The sequence below is a fragment of the Podarcis vaucheri genome, assembly GCF_965113315.1.
Source record: "Podarcis vaucheri genome assembly, chromosome: 14".
Taxonomy (NCBI): Eukaryota; Metazoa; Chordata; class Lepidosauria; order Squamata; family Lacertidae; genus Podarcis; species Podarcis vaucheri.
In genome coordinates, this window is record NC_138752.1 from 14,502,160 (window position 1) to 14,521,817 (window position 19,658).

At 44.1% G+C, this 19,658-nt stretch overlaps 1 protein-coding gene across 2 annotated transcripts in view; it reads right to left on the reverse strand.

Annotated features, from left to right (window-relative positions):
• The window catches only part of SHC4 (SHC adaptor protein 4), a 61,050-nt gene that overhangs the window by 27,383 nt on the left and 14,009 nt on the right, over positions 1 to 19,658 (reverse strand). For both annotated transcript variants that reach the window (XM_082198506.1, XM_082198505.1), the window contains one exon: positions 13,388 to 13,458. In XM_082198506.1, the coding sequence (XP_082054632.1) occupies positions 13,388 to 13,458 (71 nt within the window). The remainder of the gene's footprint in view (positions 1 to 13,387; positions 13,459 to 19,658) is intronic.

Here is a 19,658-nt window from a genome sequence, read left to right on the forward strand (position 1 = left end):
ACAATGGGACTTGATGGCTTTCCATTTCCCTTACAAGGGATTGTAGCTGGCGGGGGGGGGGGGCGGCGGGACACACATACACATACGACCCATACACAATCCCCACCTCGATAGCAAGGAAATGTCAATAAGTCGTTGGTAGCGGAACTTGACTTATTTTCATTAAAGGCATGAGGCAGCAAGGAGCCCTGTTGGTGGATTATCTCTACTTCAATGGATTTGTCCGTTCCTAAATTGACACACAGCTCCGAGGCAGTGGAAGTGATAAACTGGTGGCATGTGAGTGTTAACAAGATAGTGGTACTCCTTGATCCATCACTTTTCCTGGATACTTAGCTGGCAGCAGTTGCTAAAGGTAAAGGGAACCCTGACCATTAGGTCCAGTCGTGGCTGACTCTGGGGTTGCGGCACTCATCTCGCTTTACTGGCCGAGGGAGCCGGTGTACAGCTTCCAGGTCATGTGGCCAGCATGACTAAGCCGCTTCTGGCGAACCAGAGCAGCTCACGGAAACGCCCTTTACCTTCCCACTGGAACGGTACCTATTTATCTACTTGCACTTTGACGTGCTTTCGAACTGCTAGGTTGGCAGGAGCAGGGACCGAGCAACGGGAGCTCACCCCGTCGCGGGGATTCGAACTGCTGACCTTCTGATCAGCAAGTCCTAGGCTCTGTGGTTTAATCCACAGCGCCCCCCGTGTCCCTGCAGCAGTTGCTAGGATGACGTTTTTATAAGTTTCTGTAGACATGCTAGCTGAAGAAGTACCTGGAGAAGGCAGGTGTGGTTTGTCATCCATGCTTCTGTGACACCCTGCCCCCTAGACTGGCCTGCCTTTGAATACAGTCCAGAAGCGCCAACTTATCCAAATACAGCAGCAAGACTTTTATCTAGCTCTCACAGGTTAGCGCATAACTCCGATGTTATGCTCATTAGTTACTTTAGCTTCCTGTATGCTTCTGGGCTGTTTAAAGTGCTGACTCTAGCTAAGGGGTCAGCAAATGTTTTCAGCAGGGGGCCAGTCCACTGTCCCTCAGACCATGTGGGGGGCCGGACTATATATTTTTTTGGGGGGGGGAATGAACGAATTCCTATGCCCCACAAATAACCCAGAGATGCATTTTAAACAAAAGGACACATTCTACTCATGTAAAAACACGCTGATTCCCGAACCGTCCACGGGTCGGATTTAGCAGGCGACTGGGCCGGATCCAGCCCCTAGTTTGCCTACCCATGCTCTAGCCTTTAAAGCCCTCGGCAGCTAGAAACAGGTAACTTAGAGGACTACTTGTTCCCATATAGGTTTGTCCTGGAATTAGGATAAATGTCAGAGGCCCTGCTCTTTGTGACATCTCAGGAGCTTTGGCACAGAATTGTAGAGTTGGAAGGGACTCATGGGTCATCTAGTCCAACCCCCAACCCCCTGCTTGTGAGCACAAGAAACAGAGGACTCAGGTTTACAACTGCAAATAAAATGTTTTCAGTGTGTTTTAAATGCAATATACAATGTGACACTAGATGGCGATGTTGAGCCTTATGGAAAATTCAATGTATTTTTTAAAACGCTTTTTAAAAAAAGCATGAGAGCTTTTTTCTTATATTCATCCAGCTTTTTCTTAATTTCCTTCTTTAATTTGTTAAAATTCTGTTGTTCTAAATTTCTTGTTATATTTACCGTATTTTTCGCCCCATAAGACGCACTTTTTCCCCTCCAAAAATGAAGGGGAAATGTGCCTGCGTCTTATGGGGCGAATGCAGGCTTTCGCTGAAGCCTGGAGAGCGAGGGGGGTCGGTGCGTACCGACCCCTCTCGCTCTCCAGGCTTCAGGAAGCTCTGCGCAACCCTCGGGAGACTGGCTCCGAGGGTTGCGCAGAGCTGCCTGCAATCCCGGGACCAGCGCAGCTCTGCCCGGCCACCGGGAGCCGGGGGAGAAGCTCCGCCCTGCTCCCGGTGGCCCTGCAGAGCTGCCTGCGGTCCTGGGACCAGCGCAGCTCTGCGCCGCCATCCCGAGCGGGGCGCTAAGTCCCGTCCCGCTCGGGATGGAGGCACAGAGCTGCCTGCCGTCGCGGGACTGCAGGCAGGTCTACGCCGCCATCCCGAGCGGGGCGCTAAGTCCCGCCCCGCTCGGGATGGCGGCACAGAGCTGCCTGCCCTCCCGGGACTGGTGCACTTCTCCCCATCGCCAGCCCCACAAGCTCGGGGGACAGCGGGGAGGCAGAGCGTGCCTTCCCACTTTTCCCCGACCTGGTTCTTCCAGCCCCGCACCTGGGGGGGGGGGAAATAATTTTTTTTTTCTTTATTTCCCCCACAAAAAACTAGGTGCGTCTTATGGGCCAGAGCGTCTTATGGGGCACAAAATACGGTATTCCCAAGTACTTTATTATATTTCTTAATTTTATGTCTATTCTTATTTACTTTGAAAAAAAATCGTTTTTCATCTTCATCGTAGTTAAATATCATCATCTCTGATTTGGACCAATTAATATGCAACCCTGTTATTTCTCATTTTTTTTTTCAAATGTGCCTCTAACACCTGCATATTTTCCCATGGATTTTCAATTGTCAGCAAGGTGTCATCAGCAAATAAGCTCATTTTCTCTTTTCATTTATTGCTTATTCCTTTTCTATTTCCCTCTTCTCTAATTACATTGGCCAGAGTTTCAATGACCAATACAAATAAAATTGGGGAAATTTGTGTAGGTTCCACCAGAGCGTTCTTGGTGATGCTATCACGACATTGTACTGTCCTCCAAAATGATATTCACCAGGCTCCCTCACTGTCTTTTACCAGAAACTGAATACACTTTTATTTCAGTGGATGGACTTGTAGCAGATTTATTATATAACAACTTTTAAGTTTGCTGCTGCTGCTATGTTTGTGTTTTTCTTTGCTTTAAGAGCTGACTGCATTTTGATATTGCTCTTAGAAACTGTTTTATTTGCATTTTTTATTGATTGTATAGTATGATTTTATGGTTATGTTCTGTATGCCATTCTCAGTCCTTGCATCAGGACAGCAGGATATAAGTAAATTATTGATTATTATTTTAAATTCATTTCAACTCCCTTCTCGCGAACAATTAATCAGAGAAAAAGTTCTTGCCAAGCTCCTAGCTACTAAATTGGCCTTTATAAGGATGCGGGAACTCTTCTTCCAAGCATATACAAGGGCCTAACAGTGAATAAAACAGACTGGCCTCTTATGTAAGGAAAGCACACTGAGAAGATGAATGAAATGGGGGGGGGGAATGAGGGGCAAACTGAAATTTGGCAATAAATGAATGCTCAGCTGCTTTGCCCAAAGACCCTCTGGGTAGAATGAATAAGTCCAAAGCAAATACAATAACAAGGGTTCTCATTCTTGAATGTGAAAAAAATAGCAGGACTTCAGGAACAGCTACCCACTCCAGTAATTTCCCCCCCAGTGGGAGGTCAAAGTTTGTTACCAAGTGGTCCCCATTATTTATACTGTCCAGTGGAAAATGCTTTGCTGAATAGCCCAAAACCTTTACCCCCATGAAGGAATTTTGGCCATCTCAAGAGACCTAACGTAAAGACTGAACCACGAACTCGGCAGTCTTGAGTTCAAATTTCTCCTCTCGGTAAGAAGCCTCTCTCTTTCTCTCTCCTTTCTGTGATACTGAAGTAATATTGGCCTATTTTATGGGGCTGTTATGCCATTTCTAGCTCTTATGGCTTCAGGAACTACAGGCTTAGAAATGTAAGCTATGCACAGTGATATTTCAGAAAGCAGAGGGCTGGCTACATAAGGTTTGCAGGGGACCGAGGCAGTTATAACTAGCAGAAGCCAAGTGATGCAAAAATAAAGATAAAATATGCAAACATGCTTAATTTATATAGATTGCAGGGTACTGCTTTTGCTGGCATGGAAGCTGGGCTGCTTTGGCACCCGTGATCTTAAACAAAAATCAAAAAATCAGCACAGACACAACCTCTGCTTCATCTTTAACCTCCTGGGTGCAGTTCATTCGATCACAATGCCATGTATACCAATCATCAAATAGTGAATCGTAGTACTGCACCAATAGTACCAAAGTATTTGCTTTTTAACATAAAGGCCCACATAAAAGTATCTACTAAAGATGCTATGTTAACATTTATGTTTCTTTTTGGATGCCTGGCTGCCAAGGTGTTGTTGTATAAAGAATAAATAAAAAAAAGGCAACAGAAGTACAATCAAGCCATCCTGCCAACAGCACCTGGGTTCCTTGGGTACTGCCAGGGCCCCTGTGGCCCCCTTTGAAAACGTTTCTGGGTTCGCAATGCCATGAAGTGGTACTACGTTAGGGTAGTTGTCGTTAGGGTCCAGTCATGGCCGACTCTGGGGTTGCGGCGCTCATCTTGCTTTATTGGCCAAGGGAGCCAGTGTACAGCTTCCGGGTCACATGGTTAGCATGACTAAGCTGCTACTGGTGAACCAGAGCAGCACACATAAACCCTGTTTACCTTCCCGCCGGAGTGGTACCTATTTATCTACTTGCACTTTGACATGCTTTCGAACTGCTAGGTTGGCAGGAGCAGGGACTGAGCAACAGGAGCTCACCCCGTGGCGGGGACTCGAACCGCCGACCTTCTGATCGGCAACTCCTAGGTTCTGTATTTTAACCCACAGTGCCATACATTAGGGTAGGGTTGCCATATTTCAAAAAATTGAAAATCCAAAGATGTTGCAAAATCGCAAAGAACTTTGACGTTTTTGAGCTATTTCTGAGGAAAATTGGCAAAAACGACACTGCCCAACATCGGCTGCCTATGTCCAAATTTGCCCAGACATTTTGTCAATTTCCAGCTGGACACTGCTTGCGGTGGCTGCAGTATTCTATATATGTCTGGAAAATTCCAGGTGTATGGCAACCCTACATGAGGGCAGTGTGGAAAATGAAAATAGTAGCTCCTGGCCCCAGTCATTCAGCACTGCCACAAAGTAAGCTATAAAAGGGCCACTGATATAGATGGTTCCCACCAGAGGGCACTTTGCACAGGGGCCACCTCAAACCCTGAAGCTGTCCCCACAAGCAACGTGATCAAAATGGCAAAGATATGACTATAAACATGAATAAGCAGCAGCAATCAAGGGATAAAAACAGTAGCTTTGTCTTCATAGAAAGCCTGATAGGAGAGGTTAGTTTTCACCATCTATTTTAATATTCTTGCAACTCACCCTGGACTTTTTAGTGAGAAATCTAACAAATAACTAAACCCACCTCTTAGGGAATGCAGTTCCAACGCATAAGTTCCACCACCACCAAGAAGGCTCTGTCCACATCCTACCGGCCTAATCTCAGAAAATGGCAAAATGTGGAGCAGAGCTTTGTGCAAAGATCTCAGGTGATGTGAAACTCCTGATTGTCTAGAGAAATGGAATTCCTTTACTGACACATATGGACTTAGGGCTTGTCGTCTGTTGCCCTTCAGCTGTAAAGAGTGCTGGTTTTCGCAGGGAAAGCTCCAGGACCAAAAAATAAAGAAGAGTGCTCAGACACAGCTTTTGAAGCATTCCAGACCTGTGCCTGGAAAGAGTGGGGCAAAAACTACATGTGGATAAGCCCTTCATGAAAAGCACCTTTAAAAAAGAAAAGAAGAGAAACTGCCACTAAATTCCTCTCTGTACTTCTCTATTAAGATATAGCAATGTATCCCATTGATCAGCTAAGGAAACACAGCTTGTTTTTATTACCACTGCTCTATTTTGTGTCAACTGGTATCACTTTCAGGCAAGAACAATAATATTGCAATTACCAAGGGCAACTCTAACTGTTCTGTATTGTTTTCTTTTTGTAATTGCAATACTGTAGACAGACAGACAGACAGACAGACAGACAGACAGACAGACAGACAGACACATGCATACATACATAGAAGCTGATGTGTTGGTTACTTTGGGAAACCTTGAATGTGTACACACACACACACCCTGTTGTCTCTAGGTCAGGTGGGGGGGAATCCTCTCTGAGTCATTTATGGATTAGCCTTGAAGCCTTGACACAGTTCTGTTCTGCCCTCCCCCAGCTGTTTAAATTGTCTATATAGCGTTGGACTGAGCCTGACAATTACACACAGAGGTGGAAATCGTAAAACCAATTTGATTTTATCCAGCATATGAGGAATTTGTTACTTTTATTGCCCTGAAACTGCATGAAAACAGCCATTTCATGCTAAAAGCATCTGAAGTTCTTTTGGGTGTCAAGGAACTTGCCAGCCCCGGAGCCTGCGGTCTTCTAGACCGTCTAGAAAAAAGAATTTGGTTGAGGAGGAGAGGCAATCTTGCAACGAACACTGGCCCACTTTGTTTATTGTTTCTCCAAATGAGGCTGGGAGCAAGGAGGTGGGCTGATGTAAGTGAACAAGAATGCTGTTGAAGATTCGATTTTAAGCATCTGAGGCCCTTCCTTCACCCACAGAACAGAAAGGGATTGTATGTATTGACAAAGTAGAAAGGCAAATCATCAAGATAAAATCAGCCTTATCCAGTTAGCCCCACAATTTCAGATACCTTCTAACCCTAGCAGTTTTGCCTAGCTGCTTTCAAGGTAGCTATCCAATGTAGCTATCCAACAAGGTACAGATCCCAACTTTGTTATCCCGTAAAGGTCCCAAAACTACTATTAGCAAGACAGAACATGAGAGAAACCAAACCAAACGATTTAGTAAAATCATGAACTGTGTACTAAGAAAAGGCTGACAGCCAGATCAAGTGCACGCTAACTTTTAAATCTTATTTTGGTTTCCAAATTCTATTACAAAAACAACACAGTACGAAACATAGAACCAAGGGTTGTTGCTTACAAGTGTTTTGTTCCCAAAGATCTGTCCCAAACAGGAATAGATTGGATATTCTCTTTCCCCTGAGACTAGCCGGAAAGGATTAGTGCCCTATGTCCAAGCATGTAATCCAAACAAATTGACCCAAGAGTAAAGCCCATTGAAGAAAAAAAAAAGAGTAAAGCCCATTGAACTCAATGATGCTCACTTCCGGGAATACAGAATTGCACTGCAATGAACACATACTGAATTGTATGTGGTTTTGTGACACTTGTAAAAAATACTGGTGTATATTATACTAGGCCTAGGGCAGGCATAGGCAAACTCAGCCCTCCAGATGTTTTGGGATTACAACTCCCATCATCCCTAGCTAACAGGACCAGTGGTCAGGGATGATGGGAATTGTAGTCTCAAAACATCTGGAGGGCCTGGTCTGCCTATGCCTGGCTTAGGGTATCCACAGCAGGTATTAAAATGTAGAAGTGCCACAGGTTGCAATGATAGACTGTGTGTTAAGTCCTATGCAGCTGTTCAAGCTATGTGCATGAAATATACATGTAACAGAAAGAAAGAGAATTGGCATTGTAGTGGCAGGCCCCCTCCTCAAGCAAAAGATGATCAGGTTAACATCTACGTAGAGTTTATGCACACACTGACTCTCTTGACTCCACCGTTGTGTGTAGACACCCTTCTTACATGCAGTTGTATACAAGTGAGACTTGCAATAGTATGTTACAGTGCTTCTGCTCAGGATTCCAGGCACCCAGCCTTGCCCTGTTCCAGGATACTCCATACCCCCCAATTGCAAGCGTCTAGGTGTAACGCGGGGGACGCGGGTGGCACTGTGGGTTAAACCACAGAACCTAGGGCTTGCCGATCAGAAGGTCGGCGGTTCGAATCCCCACAACGGGGTGAGCTCCCGTTGCTTGGTCCCTGCTCCTGCCAACCTAGCAGTTCGAAAGCACGTCAAAGTGCAAGTAGATAAATAGGTACCACTCCGGCAGGAAGGTAAACGGCGTTTCCATGCGCTGCTCTGGTTCGCCAGAAGCGGCTTAGTCATGCTGGCCACATGACCCGAAAGCTGTACGCCGGCTCCCTCAGCCAATAAAGCAAGATGAGCGCCACAACTCCAGAGTCGGTTATGACTGGACCTAATGGTCAGGGATCCCTTTACCTTTACGTGTAAATATGTTAATAAACCATACTTCTTAAAGACGCTAGCCACTGCTGTGCCTTATCTTCCCAACAGAAGCACAACCCTGGGTAAGCACCTGGAACCCCTGGAACCTCACCCAGCTCATGGAGATTGGGGTGGTGTGTAAGAATATATACTACAACCCACAGAAGTTTAAAAATTATTTAGGAGTGTTCCAATGTGTAAGCGGCAACTGAATGTTTACCTTCACTTCTTTTTGCTTTCCAGAATGAGATAGAGCTTGCTTCTTACTACTGTATGGTAGAAAGCAAATGTGAAATGTTTATTTAAGTGTTGGGTATGCAATCCTTTTTTGTTGTTGTTGTTGCAAACTTAACGATATGCATAAGTTAATTGCAACAGCAAAAAGCTTCCGACTCCCAAGTATGAGCAATCCATTAAGGCTGAATGGGAGCTTTAATGACTTAAGCTTGTAACAATTCATTTTCAAAGGCATTGCTTCAGCTTTAATGCAGAAGCCTCTTTTAATAACTAGGCACAGTCTTCCACCCATTTCTGCATCTTCTTTATTGATGTTGGAAATGCAAAAGAAATCTAGCCCACCCTACCCACTGGATTCTTCTTTCCATTGTTTGTCTCTTGCTGGGGATACCATCCTTCACTATGTGTCCTTGGGCACCCGCTCCTATCTGACAAAGGAGATTCCTTGGTTGGAAGCAAGATATACCACTGGCGTGACTAGGAACCCCCGTGAATATTGGATATGTATCCACAAGTGCAGTGGAATGTGCAAACAGGTGTTGCCCCACCTCGTCCTCCTTAATCCAGCATCCCAGACACCAAAATATATGTAATATCTCCTACCTGGTGGTAAGGGATAACCCTGTACACAGGCCTTCTAACAGATGCAACTCTCGCAAGAACATATTAAGCTGCCCTGTACGGAATCAAAACATTGGTTCCTCTAGCTTAAGTATTGTTTACACCAGGTGTTGGGAACCTCTGGGCCTCCAGATATTGCTGAACTACAACTCTCATCAACTCTACCAAGCATCACCCAACCGGATCTACACTGACTTGGCCGCAGCCCTCCAGGATGTCAAAGAAAGAATCTTTCCCAGCCAAACCTGGAGATTCTGGGTATTGAGCCTGGGACTATCCTGTATACAAAGAAGATGCTTGGCTACTAAGTGTTGACCCTTCCCTTTCCTGCCAGGCTGCTGGCCCCTGCACCTAAGTTTGGACACAAGCAAACTGTGCTTAAGGCAGCTGAGCCTGCAGGGTTTAGTGCCCTACGAAGCACGGGGGGCCTTCCACTGCTGTGCTATGGCCTTGGTGTGAAATAGCATCCTTTGTCACCGTTGCATGATTTAAGTTAGGTATGGGTGAATGTCAGCTTCAGTTTCTTATTTTTCTAATCTTAAGTTCCCTATCAGTCTGCAATTTGTTTTAAAGAAGTCTTGCCTCTCTGATCCTGCTCCCTCATTATTTTGTGTGTATGTTTTCACCCAGACACAATGTTTTCGGTTTCAGAATGAGGGTGGGAAGAAATTCACAGAAAGGTCCAAAGGTCTGCTCCTGGATGTATTGAAGATGAACTTTCTAAAGCAACTGTTTTCAGAGCTTTTGTGGTGTTTTTTATATTCTTCACAGTAATCAGATATATAGGTTAATGACATGTGGTCTGAAAAATGGGAGAGAGAGAAACCTGCTTGCCCTCTGCCATCCTCTGAATGATGTCCCTGCTCTGACAATTTCTTACAATTGTGCTGTGTGGCACAAAAGTCAAAATATTAAGAAGCTGTTGCCTCAGAATCCTTCACGCCACTATCAATTTCACCAAGGTTGGGGGTGGGAAGCAAAGAAAAAACTAGAATCTTGAAAGACACACTCCTATCTGACCAGAGTCTAGGAAAGCATGCCTGTTCTCAGAGGAAAGGCATATGAGATTCCCCTCCAACATGTGGAAGTGAAACACAGGAGCAATTAATTCCAATCTTAGATTTAACATAGGAATACCACATCTGTGCTTCTGTACAGCAGAAAATCTGTTTGCAGAGGAAGTTATAGACGTCTCAAGATGACATACAGAACAGTGTAGTTCATGCTTAAATAGCCTTCAGGGAACCATGGGTTGTCTTTATTGTTTCCTGCTGAATGGAGACATTTTATGATATTCATTCGTTGGTGGGCAATATATTAGTGAAATAATATCTAGCTACAGGCTCTTCACGGCTTTCTAAGCTGAAGCCTGAGACTTGCTAGCCTATAAAACGAAATGGATTCAACACCAACCAATGAACATCATTTCCCTTACAATATCACTTTGATAAATAGTAGTGATATAAACAGGGCCCATGACACAATAATATGTTCTGCGTGGCAACTTGAGAGACAAAAGGGCAGCCAAACGTATTTTCTAGACTGATTCCCCCCCCCCCCGACCATGCATGCAAAAACAGAAGAAAGCAGGACAGTGATTCAAATGGCTTGGTGCCCATTGTAAATGTCAGCCTCTGAAGCCAGTTCTAGTTGCATGCAACCGGGCATCTACAACGACTAGAAGTCTTGGAAGAAGATGTACACCCTCATCTACATCAAAAGGGGCATTCAGTATCTGTTCAGTGGGGTTCATATGAACATCACAATGTGGACACTCAGCTTCATCAGCTACATGTCTAGATGCCTGAACAGATCCCTCTTGGTTAAGGACAAGGAGAAATTCCATTCACTTCCCATTTAAGTGAACAGACTTCATCCACCCATTCCAAACAATACGGGGACCAAAACACATCCGCCCTTCGAAATCTGAACTCCTTTGAATTTAGCAACGCAGTTCTCCAGTCATGTGAGGTGTACAAAGATGCGTGTAACTCGGGTAACGTGTGAATTAAAATGCATATACTGCTGCAAATAACATACAAAAGTGTACTATATTAGTGCACTATATGCGTTGTATAAATGTGCAAAATTGCATACAAACGTAAGTCTATCAGGAGAAATTTGCACTAAAACGCTGGTGAATTTTCATGCAGAATTCTAAAAGAAAAGAAAAGAAAGCAAAATAATGTGGAAATGAGAACTGAATTTAAGATTGGAAAAATGAAAAACTGAGAAACTGCAACGGACAGATTCTCTCAATTCCTATTCTTGGGATAGTTGCCTAATGTTGACAACAAGTCATTTTCTTCTGATCCACTTGCTTTCCTCCCACCCTGCCCCATCAGTTGCTTGCATTTTTTGTGGAAAAGAACTTTTTTGTGCATCACATATGCAGTAGAGCAGAAACATTTGGTGCAGTTTCTGTTCCATCCAATTTCTGGGCATGCCTGAATTCTTTTACACATTCTGTCTGCCACATAACGCCATGTGGTATAACCGGTTACCATGCTATATACTGAAAATGCATAAAACCTTGATCAAGACGACAAATAGAGGTGCTGCTTTATTTCCTGATACTTGCTAACTATTAGCAGCCTGAAATTAGCTCCAGAAACAAGCCCCTTCAGCTAAATAAAATGTGGAATGTTATTAACATTAATCTAATACATGGCTATGCAGTTTTAAGTATGGGGAAGCATTAGATGAGTTGGTTGAAGGAGACAATATTTGTGAGTTTTTACTACCCATATAGTGGGATAGATTAGAATCTCTGATCTAGAGTTGAAAACTCTCATTCTTTCTGATCAGTTCTGAATGTTCTTCTATGATATGCAATAGAATGTATGTTCCCAAATTGTGCCTCAATAGAAAAAGAGGTCTTTGCGTTATTATAAGTATAGGTTTGTGTGTTCAGAAATCATCATTCACAACCTCTGGGGAGCTGATAAGGCCAATGTCACAAGGATTACAGCACAGTTTGGAATCCATCGGATGTACATATGGCATAAAGTTAATGTTGAATTGTCTGAGAGAAATTTTTTTTTGGTACAATCTTCCATGGCATGAAGCAGAGCCATATGTAGCCTGTACAGAATATGGCTAAGCATATCAGAATTCTGTACAACAGAAGTTTTTAAATGAGATTTTTAAGGTTACCCAAGCTTTGGATCGGCATAAAGGTAAAGGTAAAGGGACCCCTGACCATTAGGTCCAGTCGTGGCCGACTCTGGGGTTGCGGCGCTCATCTCGCTTTATTGGCCGAGGGAGCCGGCATACAGCTTCCGGGTCGTGTGGCCAGCAAGACTAAGCCGCTTCTGGCGAACCAGAGCAGTGCACGGAAACGCCGTTTACCTTCCCGCCTGAGCAGTACCTATTTATCTACTTCCACTTTGACGTGCTTTCAAACTGCTAGGTTGGCAGAAGCAGCAACCGAGCAACAGGAGCTCACCCTGTCGCGGGGATTCAAACCGCCAACCTTCTGATCAGCAAGTCCTAGGCTCTGTGGTTTAACCCACAGCGCCACCCGCGTCCCTTGGATCGGCATACCAGCCAGCTATTAATCGTGGTTACCACTGATTCTCTCCCTCCCTTTAAGGCCAAGCTAGTTGTGATGTTAAGTGCATGGAAGCAATTAAGGGTGCAGTTTATTTTATTTTAAAATGTAAATAGCTGATTAAACTCTTCTCCCCCGCAGACCGCATGAAAGTTGCCCACCCCCAGCCAAGTTGTTATTAGTCCCAAGAGGGAGACTCACAATGGTGCCACAGAGGGCTTGAGGGAAAAGCAGGGTGTTTTATATATACTTATGAGACACCTCATAAAATATCTTCTCTAGGTGTAATGGAAATAAAAATAAAATAAAAGCATGCTCTGATAAAACCACAATAATCTTGAGATGACCAACATAAAGACCTAAATACAAAACAGGCACAATAAAATAGTGCATACAGTGCAGAACAAAAACAGCTATCAGATACGTTCATATATTACAACTATCAACTGTACCACAGGGACTTAAAATTAGATCTTGAAAACAGAAAAATCTTAACCTGGGTGCCAGGCCGGCCTCCCTAGAGAGAGATTTCGGAGTCAGGAGCCACCAACAAAAAGGCCCCCTTTCTCTTTCATTTAGACTGTAGTAATGATTTTTTAAAAGCCAGTTCTCCCACTTTTCCAAAAAGGATTATTGCTTCTCTTACCCTCTTGAAAATTACAGTAGAAATAAGAATGTGCAAGTTCCCACGTGATAATATTTGCGTGTGGCTGCATTTTTTATTTATTGATGTCTACACTTTGTGAGCTGCCAGGACAGCCCAGGAAGCCAGCAGGGGCATAGGAGGCTAGAGAAAATCAGGTGGTGTGTGATGTGCTTCTCAGATGCCAGATCTGCTACCTGAGGTGACTGCTTCACCTCCCTTCATGAGAGGGCCAGCCCTATGAGCTGCTATTGTAGCCTCAAATAGAACAAAAAGGACTGTGTTAAAAAGTCATTGAAAAGCAATCACTTCTACCTGCAAAATAAAGGATTCACTATTTAGTAAGCTGCTATTTTCAAACTTCAACCACTTACCTGGTAACTTGTGTCCGAGTGCCAAAATCCAGAGATCTCATTGACTGCAACACTTCAATACAGCCCATATACTAGAGTAAATATTGAGAGAGAGAGAAATCACAGCTGTTTAAAAATTATCTAGAAAAATAAAGAGAAAGAAGTTCCAATCAGAAAACGTTCAAAAGATATACTCCTTAATTTAAAATGATAGCACAGAAATACATAAACCCATTCCAAAATCTCCCCATTTCTTATTATTTATGGAATTTATACCCAGGCCTTCCACCTGAAGGAGCCTAGAGTAGCAAACACATTCCAAACAAGACAATAAAAAAGCATTCTAAAAGCAATTAAAACATTCTAAAACAGTTACAGTTAAAAACATAACCTTATCCAGTGATTTCAGGGTTTCCAAGAACAGTGTATTCCAGCCATCAAACGCCTGGGTAAATACAAATGTTTTCTCATTTTTCCTGACCGTCAGAAGTGCATGTATTAGGGGAAAGTGTGCATAAAAATGAATTTATTGGTGAAAATATCATACAAAAATGCATTATATTAAGGGAAATTGCTTGCAAAAATGTGTCCATTAGTCAAAACTGCATACAAAAATGATAAAATGGGAGAAGCAGAATTAGACCTCACCATTCCTAACGTTGACTAATGCATACATTTCTGTAAGCAATTTTCCCTAATCTAATGCATTTTTGTATGTTATTATTTTCTAATTTATTCATTCTTATGCACACTTTCCCCTAATATATGCATTTCTGAAAAGAAAAGGGAAAAAAGTCAGTTGGGAGAATTGTAGTGCAAAATCTGTATTGGCGTGAATTCTGAAGGATGGCTGTGTGTCAGTTTCCATATGGATGGAGTCGCCTTTAGATGCAAACAGAATCAATGTTCCCATCCCTAATATGGCATCATATATAATGTAAAAACAAAGAAGTTGCAATGCATTTCATGTAATATTGCAATTAGCTCCCAAGTCTAAGATGTAGATTTGGGGGGGGGGGGGTATTTATGAAGAGGCCTTTCGAATCACACATTTGAAAAATTCCCCTTGAGATCATATATCCATTGAACAACTTGTACGATCTATGCTACCTATCTGTAACTGGATCTATGCTATGAAAGGAAGGCAACGGTGTATTTATATGCGTGCTCTGTTTTCTGTTAAGAGCAGAAGTCTTGCAAACTGGCAGGCCTGTGCTTCGCCATGCTTGATAAAGCCAAAGATTCGGAGGAGTAGGTGAGTCACAGTTTGAGATCATATGACTGTGAGTAAGATCACGCTGCACACATCTGTGTGGGAAGCTACGCTGAGCAAAAAACTGCAAGGTTGGGGTGGGGAGGGTGAGAGAGAGAAATCAATACCAGGGGTTTTGCAATAAATTATCCTGAGCAGAGTTAATCTTATCAGCATTTCACAAAAGCCACTTTCACTTAAAAGCTTGAACAGGGATGTTGTTGTTGTTGTTGTTGTTTAGTCGTTTAGTCGTGTCCGACTCTTCGTGACCCCATGGACCAGAGCACACCAGGCACTTCTGTCCTCCACTGCCTCCCGCAGTTTGATCAAACTCATGCTAGTAGCTTCAAGAACACCATCCAACCATCTCATTCTCTGTCGTCCCCTTCTCCTTGTGCCCTCCATCTTTCCCAACATCAGGGTCTTTTCCAAGGAGTCCTCTCTTCTCATGAGGTGGCCAAAGTATTGGAGCCTCAGCTTCACGATCTGTCCTTCCAGTGAGCACTCAGGGCTGATTTCCTTCAGAATGGAGAGGTTTGATCTTCTTGCAGTCCATGGGACTCTCAAGAGTCTCCTCCAGCACCATAATTCAAAAGCATCAATTCTTCGGCGATCAGCCTTCTTTATGGTCCAGCTCTCACTTCCATACATCACTACTGGGAAAACCATGGCTTTTACTATACGGACCTTTGTTGGCAAGGTGATGTCTCTGCTTTTTAAGATGTTGTCTAGGTTTGCCATCGCCTTTCTCCCAAGGAGCAGGCGTCTTTTAATTTCGTGACTGCTGTCACCATCTGCACTGATCATGGAGCCCAAGAAAGTAAAATCTCTCACTGCCTCCATTTCTTCCCCATCTATTTGCCAGGAGGTGATGGGCCCAGTGGCCATGATCTTCGTTTTTTTGATGTTGAGCTTCAGACCATATTTTGCGCTCTCCTCTTTCACCCTCATTAAAAGGTTCTTTAATTCCTCTTCACTTTCTGCCATCAAGGTTGTGTCATCTGCATATCTGAGGTTGTTGATATTTCTTCCGGCAATCTTAATTCCGGCTTGGGATTCATCCAGCCCAGCCTTTCGCATGATGAATTCTGCATATAAGTTAAATAAGCAGGGAGACAATATACAGCCTTGCCGTACTCCTTTCCCAATTTGGAACCAATCAGTTGTTCCATATCCAGTTCTAACTGTAGCTTCTTGTCCCACATAGAGATTTCGCAGGAGACAGATGAGGTGATCAGGCACTCCCATTTCTTTAAGAACTTGCCATAGTTTGCTGTGGTCAACACAGTCAAAGGCTTTTGCATAGTCAATGAAGCAGAAGTAGATGTCTTTCTGGAACTCTCTGGCTTTCTCCATAATCCAGCGCATGTTTGCAATTTGGTCTCTGGTTCCTCTGCCTCTTCTAAATCCAGCTTGCACTTCTGGGAGTTCTCGGTCCACATACTGCTTGAGCCTTCCTTGTAGAATTTTAAGCATAACCTTGCTAGCATGTGAAATGAGTGAAATTGTGCGGTAGTTGGAGCATTCTTTGGCACTGCCTTTCTTTGGGATTGGAATAATACATTAAATACAGGAGCATCTCTTAGGATCTGGGCTTTTTTTTAAAAAAAAATGTCAATGGGTGACTCCAGCTCCTGGGACTATTAATGGCTGTAGTTTTCAATAGGAAGGGAACTGAGAAAAATAGTAGGGCTGGTTTTGGAAGGCAGCAAGGTGGGGCGAACACCAATGGCCCTGAGGAAGTCTGAGGGTCTTGGGGGAAATGCCAGAGACACTATGTGACCTTTGCTTTTCTATCAGTCATAACCAGACTGTTGCAGCTCAGGGAAAGTTGGGAAGCAGGGCCACTCCATTTGCTCTGCTGAGATGCCAGCTCTTTTTGTCTCCTCCTCGGCCGTTCTTATAGGACCTTTGTAAATTTGAGAACTGGTGCTTGAGTTTTCTTGTTTTCTCTTCCCTTCCAATCCCCTTTTCCTTGTGTGTTGTGTCTTTTTAGATTTTACGCCTGATTACTATAAGCCGCTTTAGGAGTGGCATTATTTATTCATCATAAGGTCCCAAGGTGACTGACAAAGCACAAAAATAAAATACAGTGGTGCCTCGGGTTACAAACTTAATTAATTCTGGAGGTCTGTTCTTAACATGAAACCGTTCTTAACCTGAGGCACGCTTTCACTAATGGGGCCTCCCGCTGCCGCCGCGCAATTTCCGTTCTCATCCTGGGGAGAAGTTATCAACCCGAGGTACTACTTCGGGTTAATGGAGTTTGTAACCCGAAGTGTTTGTAACCTGAAGCGTTTGTAACTCGAGGTAGCACTGTACAGGGGTACCTCTGGATGCAAATGGGATCCGTTCCGGAGCCCCATTCGCATCCAGAAGTGAACGCAACCTGTGTCTGCACGTCTGCGCGTACGTGGGTCGCAATTTGCCGCTTCTGCACATGACATCATTTTGACCGTCTGCGCATGCGCGAGCCGCGAAACCCAGAAGTAATGCGCTCCGTTACTTCCAGGTCGCCGCAACATGCAACCCAAAAATACTTATCCCAAAGCTACTTCAACCCGAGGTATGACTGTATTGAAATCAGTTAAAACAAATACAATCAGAAGAATAGGTGGGCCTTAAAATTCTCTCCGGTATCAAAGGCCAGGGCAAAGAGGTATGTGTTAAGCATAGGATGAAAGCTATAAAATACAGCTTTTGGGCTGAAGCGTAGGGTGAAAATGTTTTTAAAAAATCAATAACAACGGGGAAAGAATGAATTTTATCTGATGTTTTCCCTTGCCTCAATTCTTCCACTTCAAAAGGAGGGAGGTGTGGACCCAGTGCTTTTTTTCTTTTAAAAAAATGTTTAGGGGTACTCTCATTTTGACTCAAGAAAACCACCATTTTATAGTTCATATTGCGGAAAAATAAATACAGTAAATGGACAAAAGTACAGAGATTCACAAAATGTTTAGGGGTATGTGTACCCCTGCGTACCCCCCAGGAAAAAAAGCACTGGACCAGAACATAACATTAGTTAACAGATATTTTGGGGGCACGCACTGAAGTTGATGAAAAACAGAGAAATGCTGGTTTTAAGTTAGAAAAGGGGGGTTAGCCATTATTGTTTTCTCTAAACTAGGGGTGACATGTTAGCTTAGTCTGGTGACGGGCATCAAATTCTAAGTTAGTAATTTGCATGGATAGTTCAGTTGGTAGAGCATGAGGCTCTTAGGGTTGTGGGTTCGAGCCCAATATCGGACAAAAATATTCCTGCATTGCAGGGGGTTGGACTAGATGACCCCTGTGGTCCCTTTCCAACTCTACAATTCCATGATTCCATGGTTCTATGTGTCATCATCATAATCACCCACTTAATCTGATATGGCCACTTGCCATTATACAAATTTAGTTGTATGTCAAGGAAACAAACCTTGCATGGTCATTACATTTTACAGTTGTTACAGAACCAATTAAAAATATCAAATCATGACACCATAGAAGAAAACCAGGATCACTATGTAATCCATAGAATTTCTATTAATCTTAGTACACGCTGCTAAGTACCTGAACAAGAGATTCTGCTGTTTTAAACTTATCAGGATCTTTCAGTAGGAGCAGCAACAGATATTGAGAAATTCATCATATACCACAAAACATATGTTAACGGCATCCCATTTGTGCTATGGTGGAGTAACTCAGCAAACCTTTTTATTTGTGAAGCTGCTTTATAATGTATAAAATCACTGGTCTGACTAGCCCAGTAATAGATAGCTAGCCGTGTTGGTCTGCCATAGTCAAAATAAAAAAATTCCTTCCAGTAGCACCTTAAAGACCAACTAAGTTAGTTCTTGGTATGAGCTTTCGTGTGCATGCACACTTCTTCAGATACGTTATCTGAAGAAGTGTGCATGCACACGAAAGCTCATACAAAGAACTAACTTAGTTGGTCTTTAAGGTGCTACTGGAAGGAATTTTTTTATTTAGCCCAGTAATGTTGACTTTGACTCTTTCACCAGCTGCTTTTAGCTACAGCAGTGTTTCCCAACCGGTGTTCCGCGGCACACTACTGTGCCGTGAGACATTGGCTGGTGTGCCGTGGGAGGGAGGCGGGCGAATCGGGCGGTGAGAGGCGGCGGCGGCGAGGATCCGCGTCGAGCCGGGGGCGGCTCTGCGGTGGTGGTGCCGAGTGGCGGGGCAGCGCGTGCAAAAGGGAGGAGCGCGAGACAGCGGAGGAGGAGGAGGCCGGCATGTCCGGGCAGCAACAACAGCAGCAGCAACTCCCGGCGACGGCTCCTCAAGCCCCGCCGCCGCCCCCTCCTCCGCCCGCTATCGCCGCCACCACCACAACAGCCGCCGCCGCCTCAGTTGCCGCCGTCCCTCAGTCCCTCGCTCTGCTGCCTCCTCCCACCCCCAAAGCTTGGAGGTTCCCCGGCAAGGGGGAGGGAAAAAACTTTCACTTTCGTGCGTCCCTCCCGGCGTGACGCTGCGCGCTGACGTCACGGGGCTGTAATGGTGGTGTGCCGTGAGATTTTTTTCCTTAAACAGGTGTGCCGTTGCCCAAAAAAGGTTGGGAAACACTGAGCTACAGATAACTTGGATTCATAGCTGTCAACGTTTCCCTATTTTTTTATGGGAAATTCCCTTATTCCGAATAGGATTCCTCGCAAGAAAAGGGAAAAGTTGACAGCTATGCTTGGATTCAGCCTGTGATTTTCTGCAAGCAGAACATGTACTCTGCCACTGAGTTATGACTCATCCTAGGGCTGTATATCTGAGGTCCGTAGTGCTGAGATTCTGCTGTATTCACCACAGATTGCAGGGCTGGCTTCGGGATCTTGAGAGTTTCTGAGCAAGAAACTATTAGCGGGGCATATTAAAAAGCAAAGAGAAGACATGGCATGCAAACAGAGTGCACAGAGGGCCACCCCCACCCCCCAGACAAATGACTAGTGCAAGCAAGCCAAGCCATATGCCAACATCTTTCTCCAAAATATGAGTGGGTCCACGCCACACATTTAAAGCACATTCAGTGCACATTTAGAGCACACGGCT